At 37.2% G+C, this 18,963-nt stretch overlaps 3 protein-coding genes across 4 annotated transcripts; 2 read left to right on the forward strand and 1 right to left on the reverse strand.

Annotated features, from left to right (window-relative positions):
- The first annotated feature begins 3,877 nt into the window (after positions 1-3,877).
- Positions 3,878-7,740, forward strand: LOC117628817 (uncharacterized protein At5g41620). Its single transcript, XM_034361350.1, has 3 exons — positions 3,878-4,299; positions 5,006-5,140; positions 5,748-7,740. The coding sequence occupies exons 1-3, from the start codon at positions 3,889-3,891 to the stop codon at positions 7,245-7,247; spliced, it is 2,046 nt and encodes a 681-aa protein (XP_034217241.1). The 5' UTR covers positions 3,878-3,888; the 3' UTR covers positions 7,248-7,740.
- Positions 7,741-8,000: 260 nt separating this feature from the next.
- Positions 8,001-9,215, forward strand: LOC117628191. Of its 2 annotated transcripts, XM_034360577.1 has the most exons (4): positions 8,001-8,210; positions 8,473-8,611; positions 8,708-8,805; positions 8,937-9,215. In XM_034360577.1, exons 1-3 carry the CDS (start codon positions 8,047-8,049, stop codon positions 8,762-8,764), a joined length of 360 nt encoding a protein of 119 aa, XP_034216468.1. In that variant the 5' UTR covers positions 8,001-8,046; the 3' UTR covers positions 8,765-8,805; positions 8,937-9,215. The 2 variants fall into 2 exon arrangements, with proteins under 2 accessions (XP_034216468.1, XP_034216467.1); XM_034360576.1 differs by having other exon boundaries at positions 8,708-9,215.
- LOC117629022 lies at positions 8,811-10,495 on the reverse strand. The gene is made up of 7 exons (XM_034361553.1): positions 10,223-10,495; positions 9,964-10,130; positions 9,776-9,878; positions 9,561-9,677; positions 9,306-9,476; positions 9,042-9,165; positions 8,811-8,963 (listed from the first exon to the last, which is right to left on the reverse strand). Exons 1-7 carry the CDS (start codon positions 10,493-10,495, stop codon positions 8,827-8,829), a joined length of 1,092 nt encoding a protein of 363 aa, XP_034217444.1. The 3' UTR covers positions 8,811-8,826.
- Between the last annotated feature and the right edge of the window lie 8,468 nt (positions 10,496-18,963).

Genomic DNA, 18,963 nt, shown 5'->3' on the forward strand with positions numbered 1-18,963 from the left:
TACCAAATTGTTAACATTTTCCCTGCTTGCGCCTCCTTTTCAATGGGTGAGTCTTGACTCATCGGGGAATCTAAAGGCTAATTCGATGCCCGTGAATCATGGAGTGGCGTCTCGTTCAACACAACGATCGAACCCGTTGGAATAATTCGGAATCTCGAGCAATTCTTCACCACCTCCCAACATTGGTCATGGTTGAAAGTTTTTTTGCCTTACCCAATAGCACCAAACCACATTTGTGCTTGCATAATATGTTAAAAAAATTTATTGAAAATGCAAGAAATATTAACAAAATATTGTTTATGCAAGAAATATTAACAAAATATTGAAAATGCAAGAAACATAAAAAAATAAATAAAAAATTATTAGGACATTAAAATTAATCAAACGAAAATTATAAATAATTTACCAAATTGTTAAAATTTTCCCCGTTTCTATGGTTGTCCTTCGCTTTTGCAAAGGCATCTCTCCATTTCCCCAACTCTTTATGGAGAATTTTCCACCTACTAAAAAATGTCATTTCCGTACGAGTCGATCCCGATCTTTCAGAAAATTCGGCATGAATTTTTCTCCACATATGAGAGAATTTTATCTCATTGCCCGTGATGTGACAATGACTAATTTGGACCCAACACTCACACAGCAAAACATCTTCCATATTGCTCCATGCCTCCCGATTTCGATAGAAGAAACCATAAGATGATAAATAAAATTAAAATTTGAAAGTGAACAAAATGTTGAGTAGAAAGTGAATAATAGTAGAAGGAGAAGAAAATGTATGAGGATTTGGTGTTAAAAGTGAAGAGTATTAGTAGGTATTTATAGAAAAAAAATTTCAAAATTGTATTGCAAATAAAAAAGGCACCCATTGGATTGGAGGAGAAAAACCCATCGAAGTGCCCAGAGGCCGCCACGTGGCTTCTAGCCGTTGGCGGAAAGGAATCGCTGACGCCTCAGCGCTTGTGTCATCCCCCCTGGGGCTTGTCCTGCCTTCAGGTCAGCCCAATTTCGTGGGTCCCACACCCAACTCGGGCAAAAAAGGCTCGTTGGAACTCGCTTGGGCCCCCCCTTGCCCTGGCCCTAGCAACCGATGGAAAATCGCTCTAATAAGTGGCCACGAGGAGGCATTAGTTAGGTGCGCCAACACTCAATAAATTAATTATGCACATTTTGGTTTCAATGAATAAAACTCACTGGATATACAACAGACATCCAGAATAAGTTCATTTTTTGTTTGTTGTCTAGGAGTTGCCATTTGGTTGGCCTACACATAATATGCTTTTTACTCTATAACTTACTGGTAAGATGTTGGTACTTACGGTTAAGATATTGTATTTTTAGATATATAGGCTTCCCTTAGCGGGAGCTGCTACGATGAAGGGGTATGGTGAGGGGGCTAAATTCAGGGGTCCAATTCAATCATGTGCAAGTTAAAATTATTGAAGTTTAATGGTTGGATTAATCCCCTCACCCGTACCTCTCATTGTACTCTTTCCACCCTTGGGCACCTTGCAATTGTTGTGGCCCAATCAGGTGATGGCTGAGTTTCAATGGATTCTGTGTGCTGAGCAATTCTAAAGCCCACTGGACACTTAACTTCTCCCTATCCAGTTAAAGAATTTTTTTTTTTTTTTGCATGAGGCGGTCGGACCACGTCTGTATTGGATCAAAACTCAAGGACCCATTTCCGATTTCCCTGTCGACGAGAATTAATAGGCATGCATTTTGTTGCTTCAGTAAATGTGAGTTTGAGATGTAGATGTAGTAGGTGAGTAGTTACTGTCAAAGTGAAACTCCAACACGCCAAGGAAAGATATGGCATGAAAATGCACGCAACATATCTTTTATTCTCTGCACCGTCTGATTAAGAAACTGATTGGACCCAACCCAATTATACTGTTCTGTAGAATATATGCCCATTTTGCAGCAGATGCTATGCTGCTGTAGAAGTATGGGTTTCTGGACATAGAAAAAGAAGGAAATGAGATGACCAAAAACAAAATATGCAAAGAATGAGCAAATGAATTGCCTCTGTTAATTTGTTAGTAGGTCACTGACCAGAAAATAAAGAGGGGGCCCCATTTAAAGACACTGATCCCTATATTTTGGAGGTAAACCCTATGATTGGGGGGGTGGGTTCCTACTTGCAATGGATAGTTTGGAATTTCCGGTTTCAAGTTTTCAACCAGAGACAGGTCTTCTCGATTTTGTATAGATTGGACAGATAGTAATATCCAAAAGATTAAAAAAATAGTATTTTGTTACTGAACAACTTAAGCTGTAATTCTTGTATAATTCATACATAGAGAGTTTGGATACTTTGCTTTTAACACTTTTTTTTTCTTTACATTTTTTTTTACAATTTAACACTTATGTATAAACAATTGATCTGTACAATCAATCAAATCTTGGCAGGTAACTTCCCTAAATGTTATCCAACCAACCACTCCCTTACAACTTTTTCTTTTTGGTAATGGGAGAACACATATGATGAACTGACATTTCATAATATATAGGCTAAATTGTAGTAATGGTTTTTGGATTAAAACCAAATTTTACTTTTTGTCCCTCTTATTGTTTTGTTGTTATCGTGGTACTTTAATTATGCCTCCAATTACAGAAACCATCCTTGCCGTCATACCTGTCAAATTTTTTGTTAAAAATGATGATATGGCATTGACAAGTCCTATTTGACATAGGCAAAAATGTATTTTAGCACAAAATTTAAAAAAATAAAATTATATATATATATATATCTCTCTCTCTCTCCAGCCCGATTCCTCCCCCCCTCCCAATTAGGTCGGAGGTTCACTCTCAACTATGTAGAATTTCTAAAACTTCCTCCCAATATCCATTTGCACTGCAAAACACCATATATGCAAAAAGAATCTAGTAACAACCTATCCATTCGTAACCTATAGAGACCAAAGAAGGGATTTTGGAGGAGGTTGGTGGTGGGCTGTTTAGCTAAAGCCATGTTTAAATGATTGGTGGGGGCTGGGAAGAAATTGGTGGGCGGGAGAAGAAATATGGGTGAGAAGGGGCCTTGAAAAATGGTGTATTTTGATCAAAAACCAATGCAAGAAGAATATATGAAAATGGGATAGACAATGCAAGCGGCCCACCTAGATACCCATCAACCCTCTGCTTCTCTGTTTTGATCAGATCTGGGGTGGAGGATGAGGGCTCGGGTTTTGGGTTCGTGGGTGCTAGGGTTGCGGCTATGGTAGAGGGTGGCTGTGGGATAGTTTGAGGGTTGGAGCTTGCAGGTGGTAGTCATGTGGAATGGGGGAAGAAGAAATCGTCGGGGGAAGAGGGAGACTGCACAGGAGGGGAGGAGAGAGAGAGGAAAAAAAAAAAAAAATTTGAATTTCCCAATTTGCCCTTAATTTTGACAGAAAATTTAACTAAGTTGACGGAAAAACCAATGATGCAACATGAGAGCTAATTGAAGTACTACGGTAACAACAAAATAATGGGAGGGACGAAAAGTAAAGTTTGGTCTTAGTCCAAGGATCATTGCTATAATTTAGCATAATATATATATATATAAACGGTATTGGAGGGGTAAGAAATCAAACTTAGGTTCTCAATTACATTAATAAATACTCTTAAACGCTTAAATAACCAGCGAAGTGACCGATAAATGCTCTTAAATGCTCAAACTACAAGCCACGGACTGACTTAAGTAGAGAGAACAAAGAAATACAACATATGAGCAATGAAAAAAAAAAAAAAAAGGGGGAAAACCATTGTATTGCAAACATTATGAACATTTTTATAAACACCACTGTGCAACTGTAGTTCCAAACCTAAAAGGAATATTTTTATTGAGAAAAGAAAGATGAGAGAGAAAGAAGCATTGGGGAAAGGAAGCCTAGAGAGAAAGAGATGAAAAGGGAAGGAGAAAGTGGGGAAGGGGGAGCAGAAAAGGAGGAAAATTTGGGAGAAAAGTTGAGGAGGAGGAGAGGGAAAAGCAGAAGTGGCCCAAGTACTCCAGTAGTGTCCTCATGGAGACTTTGCCCTTTTGGCCATAATACCATCATTAAAGACCCCCACCTTACCAGTAACACTACCACCTCCTCTGTCTCAGCTAGAAAGCTAGCTGCTGCTCTTTGGGAGTTTCAAAACTACCACTATCTTCCCCTCTCAAAGATGCACAGAGCTCCTCACAATAATGGTGGTCCTGCCGCTCCACCTCCTAGGTTGAGACATCTTCAGCTCCACCACCACCTCAGCAAGGACAAGGGTCTTGATCTGTCTGACTTTTTGGCTGATAATTCTCCCAGTTCTCCTGACCAGGTACTGGTTCTGAATTTGTTGTCTCTTCCTTTCCAAAGTTTTCGGTCTGTTTTCAATTGAGTTTTTTTTTTTTTTTTTTTGTGTTTGTGTAAATTTGTTCCTTTGTTTCTGATTGATGTTGAAATTGGGTCTGTTTTATATACCAAAAGAAAAATTCGGTCTGTGTTTTTTGTTTGTTATTTGCTCTGTTTTTTTTTTTTTTTTTTTTTAAGAGGCCAGATCATGTGAAGGAATGATATTTATGTTGATGGATACATCCTGTCCTTTTGCTGCTTGCGTTGATTTATTGCTGTTTCTATGAGATTTATGGAGCCTTAGGGTTACGTGTGAGTGATGGTCAATGCTTATTATTATTTCTTCCTTTCTTTATTTCCAAAGAAATATATAATTTTTAGAATTTTTTTATATGTTCTAAGTTTAGTGCTTTAGTTCAGTGTGCTATTTCATTAATAGATTCATACTGATAAAACGCTCCTTTCTGCCCACTCAGCACCAGATTAGAATTTGTTGATGCCAACTGTAGGATTTCTGGAACTTGATTGTGCTCCCCTTTCCTTCTTTTACACTAAAACACAATGAACTAGACTTTATCCAAAGAAGTATGCACTTGTAGTTGCAATACCTTCATGTTTGATCCATCCTCAGAAACAGTGGAATTTGAAGTTTCTCGGTTAGCAACTGATTTTTCTGTGATTACCTAATCCAGCCAGAAAGTGCAAGCAGTTTGCGGCGGCATATTGCTGCATCATTGATGCAACACCATCGAACCATCGAAAGAAACAAGTTGAACAATCACATCTTGCAACCTGTATCCCCTGCAAGCTATGGTAGTTCCATGGAGGTAAGCAATGTTTATGCTTAGTCAAATGCTTTTTTGGGCCTTTATTTTGAAGGATATATAAATTGAGATCGTAAGCAAAGTTGATTTTGATATAAGACAATTTGGTTTCTTCTGGCAATGCTACTACTACAAAATTTTCTTTTAGTAGAAAGAAGGCAGTTTTCATTTGGGTTACTGCTCACTAGGATAGTATGATGTGACCCACACAAACTCATAATGCATGAACTGAGATTGTCTAATTTGTGGCCTTATACTATATGGAAAACTATGGAACTAAGTATTCTTGAAATTTCAAGAAGTTGCACCTAGATTTGTGCCGGTAGAGAGAAGCAATGTTATGAAAACACAAGCTGTAATTATGTTCCATGAGCGTTGTGTTGTGTTCATTCAAGATTTGATGAGGGAACCACATAACACATAGTATTCCAATATTTCTTGCATGAATCAGGTGTCTGTAAAGTGTGTATGATGATTGAAGCTGTGCTTATCATCTGTGAAGCATGTCTTATTAGTATCATTCGCAAAAAAATTTCATTAGTGCCTCATTTATAACAAATCTTTCTATGCTCTCAAACCTTCTGCACGGTTTCTCACCTCTCTTTTTCAGGTGGCTCCTTATGACCCTGCAGTCACTCCTAGCAGTTCTTTAGACTTTAAGGGAAGGATTGGTGGATCACACTATAATCTTAAAGCATCTACGGAACTTCTGAAAGTCTTGAACCGAATTTGGAGCTTGGAGGAACAGCATACCTCCAATGTAGCATTAATAAAAGCGTTGAAAGCAGAGTTGGATCATGCCCGTGTCAAGATCAAAGAGTTGGTTCGGGTGCGGCAAGCTGATCGACATGAGCTAGATGATTTGATGAAGCAAATTGGAGAAGATAAACTAGTTAGGAAGAGCAAAGAACAGGATCGAATCCATGCTGCAGTTCAGTCTGTGAGGGATGAGCTAGAGGATGAGAGGAAGTTAAGAAAACGATCAGAAAGCCTACACAGGAAGTTAGCGCGGGAGCTTTCTGAGCTGAAATCTTCTCTTTCCAATTCTGTGAAAGAGCTTGAAAGAGAGAGAAAATCAAGGAAGTTGTTGGAAGATCTATGTGATGAGTTTGCTAAGGGAATAAAAGAATACGAACAAGAGGTGCATTTTTTAAAACAGAAATCTGACAAAGATTGGACTGGAAGATCTGATTGTGATCGATTGATTCTCCATGTTTCTGAATCATGGATGGATGAACGGATGCAGATGCAGCTAGAAGAAGCCGAGTGTGGTTTTTCAGGAAAGAACTCAATAGTGGATAAATTAAGCCTTGAAATAGAGACCTTCCTTAGAGCTAAACATATGAGCACTCTTAAGAATACTGAAAACTTGTTGCCAAGGGATCGTAAGAACTCACTGGAATCTGCCCCTCTGAATGAGGCTGTGAGTGCGCCTCAAGACGTGGGTGGAGAAGATGATTCTTTAGGCAGTGATTCAAATTGTTTTGAGCTCAATAAGCCAACCAACAGTGACTTCAAATTGCATGGGGATGAAGCTGTGGATGAAAAGTTGAAATTGGAACCCTCAAAGAAAAAACCTGAAAGGGTAAGAAGCCGTACTCCCTCCAGCTTGCAAGTTAAGTTTGAAGAACAGATGGCTTGGGCCATGTCGTGCAATGAAAATGATAAGTCCCAGATGGTAAATAAAGAGCAGGGGAAAACAGAAGAAGGGAAGCCAACCGAAATAAGCATACCCCAAAAGTCTGAACATTGTGAAGCCACAGAAGACGAGACTTACAGAAAAGGAAATAAACAAGATGAAAGCCAGGTTTCCAATTTGAATCACATGGCTGAAAACCGTATAAGAAGTCAACTTTTGATGTCAGATGTTGGGCATGTACATTCTGAAAATAACTACAATGAGGCTTCCTGCAGTAATACTGGATGGAGGAACCAGCCAAGTCCAGGAAGACAGTGGATGGCACGACTGGCATCCCCGGTTCGTGACATGCCTGAATCTTCTTCAAAGTTGCCCCTGCGGACAAGGGAGAACACCTTGAAGGCAAAGCTTCTTGAAGCAAGGTCGAGGGGACAACGGCCGCGTTCGAAAGCTTCCAAAAACACCTCTTGATCTTCTTAGGAGATGTTGGCTTGAACACTCTGAAAGGGTTTGCTGATCCTGCATTGATTGCCTGCTGGTAGTGGGGATTTGCTTCTTGTGAATATTTCCGTGACAGAGTCTTTTGATATGGATATCTTTGTCCTCACTCACTGGAGTTCTGTTTCTCTCTCTGTGGTAGGTTTTCAAAGAGAAGTCTGTATATGAGTGTAATGTTAAAACGTTCCATAGCCTACACAGATCATAAAGAGTTGAAGACCAACAACAATTTTGAGCTATGCTTTCTGGCCGTATAATGTGCCATGTAATGTAGGTTGGGAAAGAAAGTTAAGAAAGTTGAGGAAAGAAAATCATAGGTCTCTTTCTTTAGTGGTACTTTTTTTCTTCATGTTGGAAGAGGTTCTAAGTTCGAATCCTCTTCCAATGATTATAAAAAAGCCCTAAATTGTATGTTTAATAAGTTTTTTGAACTCACATTATGGAATCACTTGAAGTTAAACTGACATGTAAAAAATTGCCAATTTTAGAAGGGGTCTGTAGTTCAAGTGATTAAGAGTATATATCTTGTACTTTAGGTCTTAGGTTCAATTCTTCTCTTTCCAATATCGTTTGTATAAAATAATAATAAAATTATTGTCATCATATCATATGATGAAACAAAAATAAAGCTTAACAAAATTATTTGAAATTATCTCAATATTTTGGTCATATTTATTTAGTGAAGTATAGGCAAAATAAAAGAAAGACAAGAACTACCTACTCATCAACATATTATATAGTCCCTCTCAGCTTTCCATAGAGTGAGAGAGAGATGGCAGCGGCGTCGTTTAGGTGGGTACTACAGCTGCACAAGGACGTGCCAAAAGCTGCTCGGTTCTACTCCGAAGGCTTGGACTTCACCGTCGATGTATGTACTCTTCGCTGGGCTGAGCTTCAATCCGGCCCACTCAAACTTGCCCTCATGCAATCCCCCAAGTAACTTTCTCTGCCCAAGACTGGGAGTTTTATGCACACTACCTGTTTGCTTATTTGTCTACAAGAGTTGTTTACTCACCGATTGCCATGAAATATTACATTTTTGTATAAGTTTGTGTGTTGACATAAAAATGAAGTTCTGGTTCTTGGACTTTGATCCTATTAACATGGTGTCACTGGGTTTTCTGTTTATTTAACAATAAAACAATTATGGTTGTGGAGTATTTGATCGAAAATGGTAGCTGTTAATCAAGTTTCACAGTGATCATGTCATGCAGAAGGGAATGGGATACTCTTCACTTCTGTCTTTCACAGTGAAGGACATTAATCAAACAATGACAAAACTAATGGCTTTAGGAGCTGAGCTAGATGGCCCTATCAAATATGAAATCCATGGCAAGGTGATGACCGAAATTCTAACAAGAACTTTGATGTAACTTATTTTTCTATTATTGCTTTTGTGGATGCAGAATTTCATGTAACAATCTTGTGGCCAGGTTGCATCCATGCGGTATATTGATGGGCACATGTTAGGCCTCTACGAACCCGCCTAGGAGCTCCAGAAGAAGTCCCTTAAATGCAACTAGATGAAATAGTAGGCTGCTTGGAACTTTTGTTATGGCATTTTGAAATCTTTTGAACACAGAGAGAAGATGTGAGAGATTTCTCCTTTTCTTGGGTTCCCTTCAACAATTGACAGTGTTTTTTCATCCAAATCGATCACAGTTGTGCACAGAGTGTAAAGCAATGGACCTGGAAACACGGCAAACAGTGTTACCACAAACGTCTTGGAGGGGACAAAAAGGAAGTTTAATCTATGTTCTAAATCACCTATCATGTAGATGGGGTACTTTGGGTCATCTGTATCTCCTAGAAGTGATAGGAAATCTTCTTTTGATCTTTTAGGTAGCACAGCCGCTTTGCTTTGCCTTGTTTTTGAGTTCTCATCATGTACCTTCACAGAAACCAATTATTTTAATTTAGTTGAAATTGAAGCAAGTTGAATGATCGGCTTCAAATTATTTGATTTTACTTTTCTGTGTAGAATCTACTGCATTGTACCACCAATCTGTTTGGCATACAATTTTGCTTTACCTGATCAACCTGCAGATGGAGATACATATTTGCACGGAAGAATGGTGTTGCACCAACCTCATAAACTGAAACCCGGTTTCTTGACGCAGTTTCTACATTCGAAATTTTGCGTGTCCTGGTCTCAATCAGATTGTAACTGTGTCCAATGGAAACTTCTGATGATTTGATTCTCTGAAGAGTCAATTCAAGCCATTAAAACAACTGACAATGAAGCAAACACAGATGCTTAAAGAACTCAACATTACCATGCCTTACACATAATGCGTCATCAATGCTTGCTGCTTCGAGGAGGTCTCGTGAGATGAAGTTCCTCCCTATGCCTCCAGCAACAATCTCACTTTCAGAAGGGGGTACCGAATTCAGCGTAAAAGCCTGTAGGTTATGCATTGGATAACTTTTTCAGCATACAATTTGGTTTTGCTCCTGTCATTTGATTTCAAACACTGCAAAATAGTAAAAACAAAATTTACCAATCCATGACTGTTGAGCCCAAATGCACAGCTAGGGAGGTCCCCTGCATAAGTATAAGCAATGAACGATAGCCCATTGAGCAGAGTTCCCTTTATCAAATAGCTGCAAAATGGTCAACAAGGCGTTGACTTATTGTCACAAGATTTGCAAAAGTGGAAAAAATGCAAGAGAAAGAGAATGAGCATACGCGTGGCCAACCAAAGCAACATTTGCATCTTCATTGTGTGCCACAACTGCCATGGACTCACTAGCAACAAGAACATCAGAACAGTCATCTGGGGTATCGATTCCCTGGTTTATCACCATCTTAGGAAGAAATGCAAGAATCTCCTTCCTGAAGTTGATTAGTATAATCTGCACATGATAATTAAACAACCACAATGTGACCAATTAATGCAATTAATGAATGGGACAATTTAATTTTTAAGCATATAAGCATGTATTACCTGAAGAACTGGCACCCCACTTCCCTCTGCTGTTCCTATGAGCTCCTCCCAATATCTTGGAAACTTGTTTCTGTTATTTTCAGTGAGAGATTGGAGAAGTTGCTGTGCTTCTGGGGTTTGAGCAAAAGGGAGGAGCTGGTTTTGAAGAATGAGGTCATTGGCCAACCTGCTCTTTATCTGGTTTGAAAACCTCTGGCCTATCAGGAAGCCCATTCTGTATGCATCTTCACAGGGCCCAACTTCAAATATCTCCAACCCTTTTGCTTCCACCATTTCAGCTGCTGCATGCAAAGTGAACTCAATAAAGGGAGGAGGGCCTTATCTTCTTTAATCTTCAACCCCTAACTTATATTTACATGTGCAGTCGTTTATTGGTTTTGAAGTTCCATTGTCGTATTTTCTGTTTCCATGCCGTACAGAACGGCCAGTGTTTAGAAACGACATTCATTCTTAGGTGACTTAAAAGAAAAACAGCTTTGATTGTGATGACTTAAAAAAGAAAAACAGCTATATTGTGATTATGTGAGAGAAAGCTGTAAGTTAAAAGAAGAAAAAAATGATTATGCAGCCTTTCGATGTTAAATGGATGTCTTGTAATTCTTATGCATTTTAATACGTAAGAGCTTATAGTTTTAGTGGTAGAGTATTTAGCCCGTATTTAAAGCGAGAGTTTGACAATGACCCACCCCTGGTAGGCCTCGAGTCTCTTATAAACCACAAAATATATAATTTTGAGTATGCTCTTTGAGAGCAAGAAAGCCAATGTAAATTAGGATGGTGGTACACCATGAAAGATTTTAATGAGATCTGATAGATAAGTGTAAAGAACTAAAGGCAAGAGATCGAATAAGAGAGAACTAGATGAAGATTTGATTACGCTTAATATATCAAAACACAATGAGTGGATGGGTCTTGCACCCCTTGATTAAAACAAAGATCTTAAACTATATCTTCAAAAAAAAAAATCCCAATCACCCTCACTTGCTTACTAATCATGCTGACTAGATTTGGATTCTTCCACAGCAGCTGATTAAGCATGTGAACCCATCTGTATAAAAACGAACATGATTAGGATCTGACATTAGCTAGAACAAAAAAAGTTAATAATGCATTAATTATAAAATGATTATATTGAGATCTTGAGCTGGTCGTATTGCAGACTCTTCATCATATAACAAAGACAGAAGAAGCATCGCTATCTCATTGTTTTCCAGAAAGATTTTGCGACAAATCTTAAGAGAGAAGCTGGAAAATTAATTGGGATTAAGAAATCAAAATCAAGTTCACCAACACTAAACCTTTTTCCAAATGGGTTGGAACATCCAGGACCCAGAGAATAAAGGGAAGATAGTACTTTATAATACTTGGGATTTTAATAAAGCTATTGCAAAACTCCTCGTCAATCCCAACTATATGATGAGCACAAAATATAGACCCCCTTGAGAAGTATATATCAGTGGGAAATTGACACGTGGAAAATTCCCCATAATTCCACCAAATGTTTGCATTCCAGTAATGACAAAAACAATAGCACTCATGTTTGTTAAAGATGGTGCAATAATCCATCAAAAGCACGAGAAAGAACCGTTGGATTTTGTAAAAGTGGGAAACAGAGAGAGAGAGAGAGAGAGAGAAAGAGAGGTAAAGCTTGCATCCAAATTTGGTATTGTGTTTGTATGCTTGTAGAGGTAAAGAAAAGGAAAAAACATCATAAAATGACAGAAGTAAAGAAAAGAAAACTAAAGGCACACTGCTAGAAACAACTGCGATTGGGACTTGGAGATTATATTTTCTATTCAGAGATTCGTTTTGAGGAAGGCAAAGTATAAGAGCAACTCATTCGCCTAGCTAAGGGCCAGACCACAATCTTAGAAGAAACTTAACTTACATCTTTAAAATAACAATATGGTTACCCCAAAAATAATGACAATATTATCGTTGATTGGCTCGTCCTGTGAGTAATTATTTTGGGATAAATGTTCGTTACATGATTATTTATTGTGAGAGCAGCGTTTATGTGGTGTAAATTTACTATTGAGTGGAGGTGAGTGGGGTGGTGTAAATTTACTATTGAGTGGAGGTAAGTGTTTCCACCACTCGCCTCTTCACCACTCTTTTTATTGGAGTCCATGGTGCGGTTACTTGATGAAATACTACCACACAATCAACACAAAAAGAAACAGAAACATTATCCAGCTCAACAAGAAACACATCAAATAGGCTGATGTACAAATTCCAGACAGAAGATCCCGACCATTGACATGGAGACAGAAAGAACACTATGCATGCTAAAAGATATAGCATATATACATTTTTCACCCTTTGCATTGAAGGTTACAAATAAATGTATACAAAGCCACCCAAAAAAAAAAAAAAAAAAATTACATGAAACATTCATTAACACAACTTTCTGGCCAACTCAAGTTGTTTGAACTATGTACGCCAAGGATATTCTGGTAATTGAGCAAAGCCTGTAGGAGAGACATGTCTGGGAACTTGTTGCTGTGGGAAAGCAAGAACCAAGAAGCTAATGTTTTGTAAAGCGTGTGAGCTTTGTAGGTTTCTTCTTCCTCATGCGTTGCCTGCTTCAATATTTTATTCCTCTCCAACTCCAGCGATTAGCAACTTCACAAAACCCTAACTGCAAAACAAATCACAAATACAAGTGCTTCCTGTGTACCAATAAAATCCCTTTGAGTTAGATTTACAGGTTAAAAAAAACACAGGGTAGAGCTCGGAGTTTCAGCCCTACTTGAGAAACTGAAGGCAATCTACTTGAGAAACTGAAGGCAATGATTATTTTATACACAGAAAAAAAAAAGAAAAAAAAAAGAGGGAAGCCAAGCTACAAGAATAGATAGATACAAGCCTAAGATATTAGGCTTAAATATATATAGCTCCCTTTCGAGGGTAGCCGACAAGATAAACATAAGAAAAAGTGAAGCTAATTATGAATTAAGATATAGGCTAAGCATACTTAAGTGGATAAGCAGTTGAAGCAAATCAATTAAGATATGGTAAACAAATACATAAATAGGATAATTAAGTAGAGGAATATATTGAAATATATAGTTGAGGGAGCTCCCTTCAGTCCAAGTACAGGAAGCTTAAGATCCAATTTGTCTCCCGCTTCATTCACACATTTACTGGGTGTCCTGAGCTAATTTACCCAGTATTTGGATGAATGACTCGGCAGCTAATTAAATCCTACTGCCACCCATGAGTGGACTGAAGAAAGCTCTCTTCACCAAACTAAATAGTCAATATGAAATGAAATCTAAGGAAGATTTCCCATGTCCCATGGTAACCCTAGCTCTCAACCCATAACTACAAAACTACAAAACTTCAAAGAGAGAGAGAGAGAGAGAGAGAGAAAAGATAGGCTTGCTATTACTTTGCCACCTCAACTAAACGAGTCATGGATCTTCAAATGGAGGTGATGGCTTTATATAAGCTAAAAGAAAGGCTGATGTCAGACCCCACATAATATTTTATTATATATTAATTGGACATTACATATTATTTATTTATTTAAACAATTGAAGGGAAGTTATTCATATTCTTTCTTCCTTTCATGTTGCCATGTATTAAAACTTCTACCAATAGTCATGAAAAGCCAATCACTTATTTTAGTTATTCCTTTGCATATGCCCTGGAGATTTCTTTATTTCATTATTTTTTTTTAAAAAAGGTTAAGAAACAATGAACTCTACTCTAATCCTAATCCTTATTAGGATTCCGTACAACATTATGAGTTAATTAAGCATTAATCCTAACTTGACAAGATAGATGAAAAATTCTATACAACTTATTATTATTTTTTTGTTCAAATTTACAAGGAGTGGGGGGTTTCAAACCCAGAATCACTGGGTGATGAGGAGAGTGCCTGAACCACTTGCGCTACTCCTCGTTCTCTATAAATAATATGTTAGTGATGAGGAACTATTCAATTACAGTATTAATACTGTATTAATCTGTCAAATTCAAAGGGAATACGTAACTTATCTTTGGCTGACATACAAACAAAATTAAACAGCCAATTATATATGGGAAAAAGTCCCAATTATGCTGTTTGTTGACAAAGAAAGTTGCTACAGGGAGTGAGACTATGAAGCTAAATAAGTACAAAAAAAGAAAAGAGAAATGCTGATTGATTGAACCCTATAGCTAGAGATTCCAGTAAAAACCTAAATCTTCCTAGCTAGGGTTTCATGGATACAAGCCTAATTTGACAAAATCCTACTAGCCTTTTTGTTTTCTATTTTAATACTAATCTATGCAGGTCCGTCCGATATATTATATGGTCTTTTTTTAAGTCTTTACCAAAAGAAAAGAACTGTACAAACCTGATTAATGTTATTAATTAAATATCATATGTATATATGTGTGCCACGTGTTAGCAATTGTGTGGGTTACTTAGATCTGGACGGACAACTGGTCCTGTTTTACATCAGTGCATGCCTTTCATTTCATATAATATGGGTTTAAGGTTTAGTTAACTTCAGTTTTTTGGGTCCAACAATGCAGATTCATTATTTGAGGGAACAACAATATAATTTCTGCCCCATGAGAAGGACGAGTTGGGGCCAACTGTAAACTCAATGGTCAGCTGTTCGAATCCTATTGTTATTGTGCGAGTTCCTGATTTGCCTACACACACGCTGTGGGGCCTGGAGTATGGGTAGGGAATTTTGAGCTTCTGCATTTAATAATCGTGCATTTATTCTTATTTTGTCAAATTTCGATCATTGTAATAATTTAACCACCTATAATATAACACGTCAAATTCCAATTACTATTCTCTGTTAACAATGTTAAGTCCAAATTATATTTAAAAAACAACATTAAAAAACCTATCGGTCAACTACACGACACCATGGTCGACCCCTTAACCTAGGCAGCTCCCTCCGCCTATCACGACCAACCAACCTCCCCTCCTCTCTCGCCCCCACTTTCTGTCTTTCCTAGTAATTCAACTAACCACCAACCCACGCTACAGGAAACTCCCTCCTTCTCACCAACAACCAACCTGCCTCCTCCTCTTCAATTTTGGTTTTGGAGAGGTTGATGCTTTCCTGATGGGTTTCAAATTGGGTGTTGGGGTGGTGATTGTGGGGCATTAGGATCGACCAAGGGGACGATCCACCACTCTGTTGCCTCTATCCCCTACCATGTGATTACAAGGGGAGATAGAAGGGGAGAGAGAAGAGGGGAGGTTGGCTGACGTCAAAGAGGGAAGCCTGTGGGTGTAGGGGCGTTGTCGGAGGTTTTTTATTTTATTTTAGTTGGTTATTTTTTTAAAAAAATTTATATAAACTTGACGGTGTTAACTTGGAATTTGACTTGTCATACCTTAAGTAATTAGATTATTGAAAGCGCATAAAATAACAAAACAAGTTTATTCTACATACTGATATTTTGAAGCACATAAAATTATACGACTAAAAGCTGTTCAAGTTTTGATCAGTAGTAGAAACCAAATTGATATGTCACTATATATCTTTTCATCGGCGAAAAGACAATTGAACAACGAACGTCCCTACGAGACATGTTCGTAATAAATTGTGTGTCAATTCAAGTCCAAAACGTAAAACCCCAGTTCTTGAGCTTCAAGAAGAAAAAAAATTATTAATACAAAAAAGAAAACCACAGCGAAGTTGGTAAATGAACGAACTGAAAAAAGTTGGAAATAAATTGTATAGTTCGTGTCACTTTACCTCAAGATCTCACAAAAGAAAAAAGAGACTCATCAATACTCATTTTTGTTTTAAAATGCTGAACAACTCATTTGTGTTTATAACCGTAAACTATTCATTTTTAAATTATAAAAGTCTTACGTCAGGTCAGTTGGACAAGACGGTAAACCCACCCATTTACACCCAAATTCGAAAGTCTCTCTTCCTATAAATTAAATTAATTTAGAGTAATTTAGACCACTGCTTCTACAAATAAATAAATAATTATATATATAATCCCCCAAAATAATTTCTCATGCTGAAACTTTTTAAATAACTAGCATTCCTGGGTTAGCTTTTTCTTTCCATCCTCTTCGGTGTCAAATATTCAAACCCTTATCGTTGTCGACTCTTCTTTCATTGAATAGTTTGTCGTTAAAAGAAGAGCAAGTGTGCATGATTTTAGGTTTGGCCTGATGCAAACTGATTTGATTTATGAATGGAGTGTTTGAATTTAAAAATACTCGAAATTGTTACGGATTTAGATTAAAGTGTGGTTTCAGTTTAAGCTCGTTCGAGCGAGCAAAACATTTAATCTTTTTAGTGAAGATTCCTAGCACGCCATGTGGAAAAAATCATTGGGAATTCTTGCTTGATTTGGGAAGTGTCAACACTTGTCGTAGCCTTCAAATTATTGCTTAATTTCCTTGTTTGGCAAATCAATTACACATAGCTCTCAAACTTCATGTATTGATTTAACTTAATCTCCTATCTTCCCTTTCCTCTTTCCTTAATGGAAGCCATACTTTGTATGCCACTTCGATGTAATTAATAAATGGTGCAATGCAATTGATTAGGTAACCAAAGTAATGGAGCAACATTTGATGAATAGTTTATTGGATAAAAACAAGAGAGATCTCAGGCTCGAATCCTATGGCATCAGTTGTGTGTGTGTGAGAAATCCTCTCTTATGTAGTTTAGACTATCGCTTATACTAAAAAAACAAGAGGCATTTCAAGATTTTTAGTAATGCTAGTTTTGCCATTGCATAGAATATAAGGTTTTTTAGTATTGCGTTGGATCATAATAAAATCAATCAAATATGCCTACTGTTATGGAAGAATTACTTTTGGATGGGATTTCAACATTTTATTGAATTACTTAGCTAAGTGCAGACCAACAAATTAAGCTTGCCCCAATAATGTAGAATAAATTTTATTTTATTTTTTTGGAAAGGAATATATAAGATATTCAAAGGTGAAATAATTAGGAAGCAGACATAGAGAGAGGGGGATGGGGTTGGGGGAGGGAACCAAGCGTGAGCCAACGGGAATATGATGGGAATGCGGAAATAATTAAAAGAAAATTTTGTAATCACATCAGATTCTGAGTCACTTGCTGAAATCGGGGTCTTATCAACCCAAAAAGGCTGCCCTGAAAAATGAGAAATGGTACCCCCATTTCCTTTCCTTTCTATTCACCATTTTCTTACTATAACATTTCTTTTCCATTTGTCCAATCACTTCACTACTTTCTCTGCCTACTCTCCTCTCCTCTGTCCATCCATCTTTCTATTCTATCCATCTCTTCTCTTCTAATGGCATCCCTTTATTGCACTGCTTTGCTTGCACCTGTACTGTTTTTTTTTTTCCTTAATCCGACCAATAACCTCTGTCCAAAGTGTTTCTTAATCGTATTATTGGATCATATTTTTTCTTGCGGATTTGGTTTGTTTTAATGGTCAGTCCTTCCTCCCAAGTAAAAATGTCCATCCATGACCATGAGTCTCGAGATAAAAGTACTCGGAAGCTTCTCATATTTTGTTCTATCTTTTATTTTATGGCATTAAGGTTTTATTCAACGAGATAAATGAATCCTCGTTTGATTATGAAATTTCAATTTAGACCTACTTAAATTAGGAGCGACGAAAGATATTAAATCACACATCAAATTAATATATCCATTTATGTGTATTAGCAAATGGTAGTAATCAATAAGAAAATATCAAATATTAATATATCAATGTTTGGTTTGGATAAAGTATCATGATTTATTCTTTATTGGGTACAAAATTTGAAGGCAAGCTTCTAATATAAGTAACTAACTATCCACAAATCACAGTACATATAATAGGGAACTTATCCGTAAAGAATTTTATGTTAACCGTTGATTAAAGATTTTTAATCTCAACCATTCATTAAATGCGTTAATGAATTTTATACTTTCCGTACACATGCAATTCAATGAATGATATTAGAAATCCATAACGTATATAAAATCTTTAATGGAGCATTTTCTATATTTAGCGAAGAGGGTTTCTCAGATAATAATGCAGAGGCAGTCTCAAGCAACAGACAAGGTACGTCAGCACTGATCAGCAGTGGGCAGGCAGAGGGCATTTCATTTCGATCATTTCATTTCATTTCATGCAGATATTTGTTATAGAAAAAAGGGTTGATTGATCCATGCCTCTTCCATTCCACAGCTGTTTGTTTCTGTATTTTTCCATTACCTGTCATGCAAATTTTGAAGTCCATCTTTTTGTCACAATGGGGTTTGCAAGAATCATTCATATTCATAAATATGATATTTATCTGCCGACTGTCTATTCATCTCTGCAATTATGCTCTGGCCTTGCCGGTTTTGTTGGTTTTCTACATTTTCTTTCTTTCTTTCTCGTCTTTCAACCCTTTGATGTGATATTGAAATCCAAAGCATTGCCTTCACAGAGAATAATGCTTTCTTTTAAATTATAATATATATATATGTGTGTGTTTATATATTTAAACTTTTTTTCTCTTCTGATGAGTTCTGAGAATAATAATATGTAGGGTTTAGGGAATCTACAATGTTCATTTTCTTAAACTTATAGAAATAATCAGCAGTGTGTTGGGAAGAAAAAACACCTTCGGGTTATGTTGCTGAAGATAATATCGGGGAAACAAATTTGCGAGTAAATTCTGTGTGCTTTTTGTATTGAATATGGCTACCAAACTTATCTTGTACATGTGAGCTCATTACTCTCTTCTTTTTCATCGTTGGTCGAATTAGTGTCAAATAATCCAA

Source organism: Prunus dulcis, chromosome 5 (genome assembly GCF_902201215.1).
Source record: "Prunus dulcis chromosome 5, ALMONDv2, whole genome shotgun sequence".
Taxonomy (NCBI): domain Eukaryota; kingdom Viridiplantae; phylum Streptophyta; class Magnoliopsida; order Rosales; family Rosaceae; genus Prunus; species Prunus dulcis.

Excerpts from the sequence above, each read along its gene's own strand:
- LOC117628191 (XM_034360576.1), top strand. The coding sequence starts at position 8,047 with ATGGCAGCGGCGTCGTTTAGGTGGGTACTACAGCTGCACAAGGACGTG. Across the intron at positions 8,211-8,472 it reads GCCCTCATGCAATCCCCCAA|TGATCATGTCATGCAGAAGG; the intron begins GTAACTTTCTCT and ends CAAGTTTCACAG. Across the intron at positions 8,612-8,707 it reads AATATGAAATCCATGGCAAG|GTTGCATCCATGCGGTATAT; the intron begins GTGATGACCGAA and ends TCTTGTGGCCAG.
- LOC117628817 (XM_034361350.1), top strand. The coding sequence starts at position 3,889 with ATGAAAAGGGAAGGAGAAAGTGGGGAAGGGGGAGCAGAAAAGGAGGAA. Across the intron at positions 4,300-5,005 it reads CTCCCAGTTCTCCTGACCAG|CCAGAAAGTGCAAGCAGTTT; the intron begins GTACTGGTTCTG and ends TACCTAATCCAG. Across the intron at positions 5,141-5,747 it reads GCTATGGTAGTTCCATGGAG|GTGGCTCCTTATGACCCTGC; the intron begins GTAAGCAATGTT and ends TCTCTTTTTCAG.
- LOC117629022 (XM_034361553.1), bottom strand. The coding sequence starts at position 10,495 with ATGGTGGAAGCAAAAGGGTTGGAGATATTTGAAGTTGGGCCCTGTGAA. Across the intron at positions 9,678-9,775 it reads GGCTCAACAGTCATGGATTG|GCTTTTACGCTGAATTCGGT; the intron begins GTAAATTTTGTT and ends CATAACCTACAG. Across the intron at positions 9,477-9,560 it reads GCATTGATGACGCATTATGT|AGAATCAAATCATCAGAAGT; the intron begins GTAAGGCATGGT and ends TTGACTCTTCAG.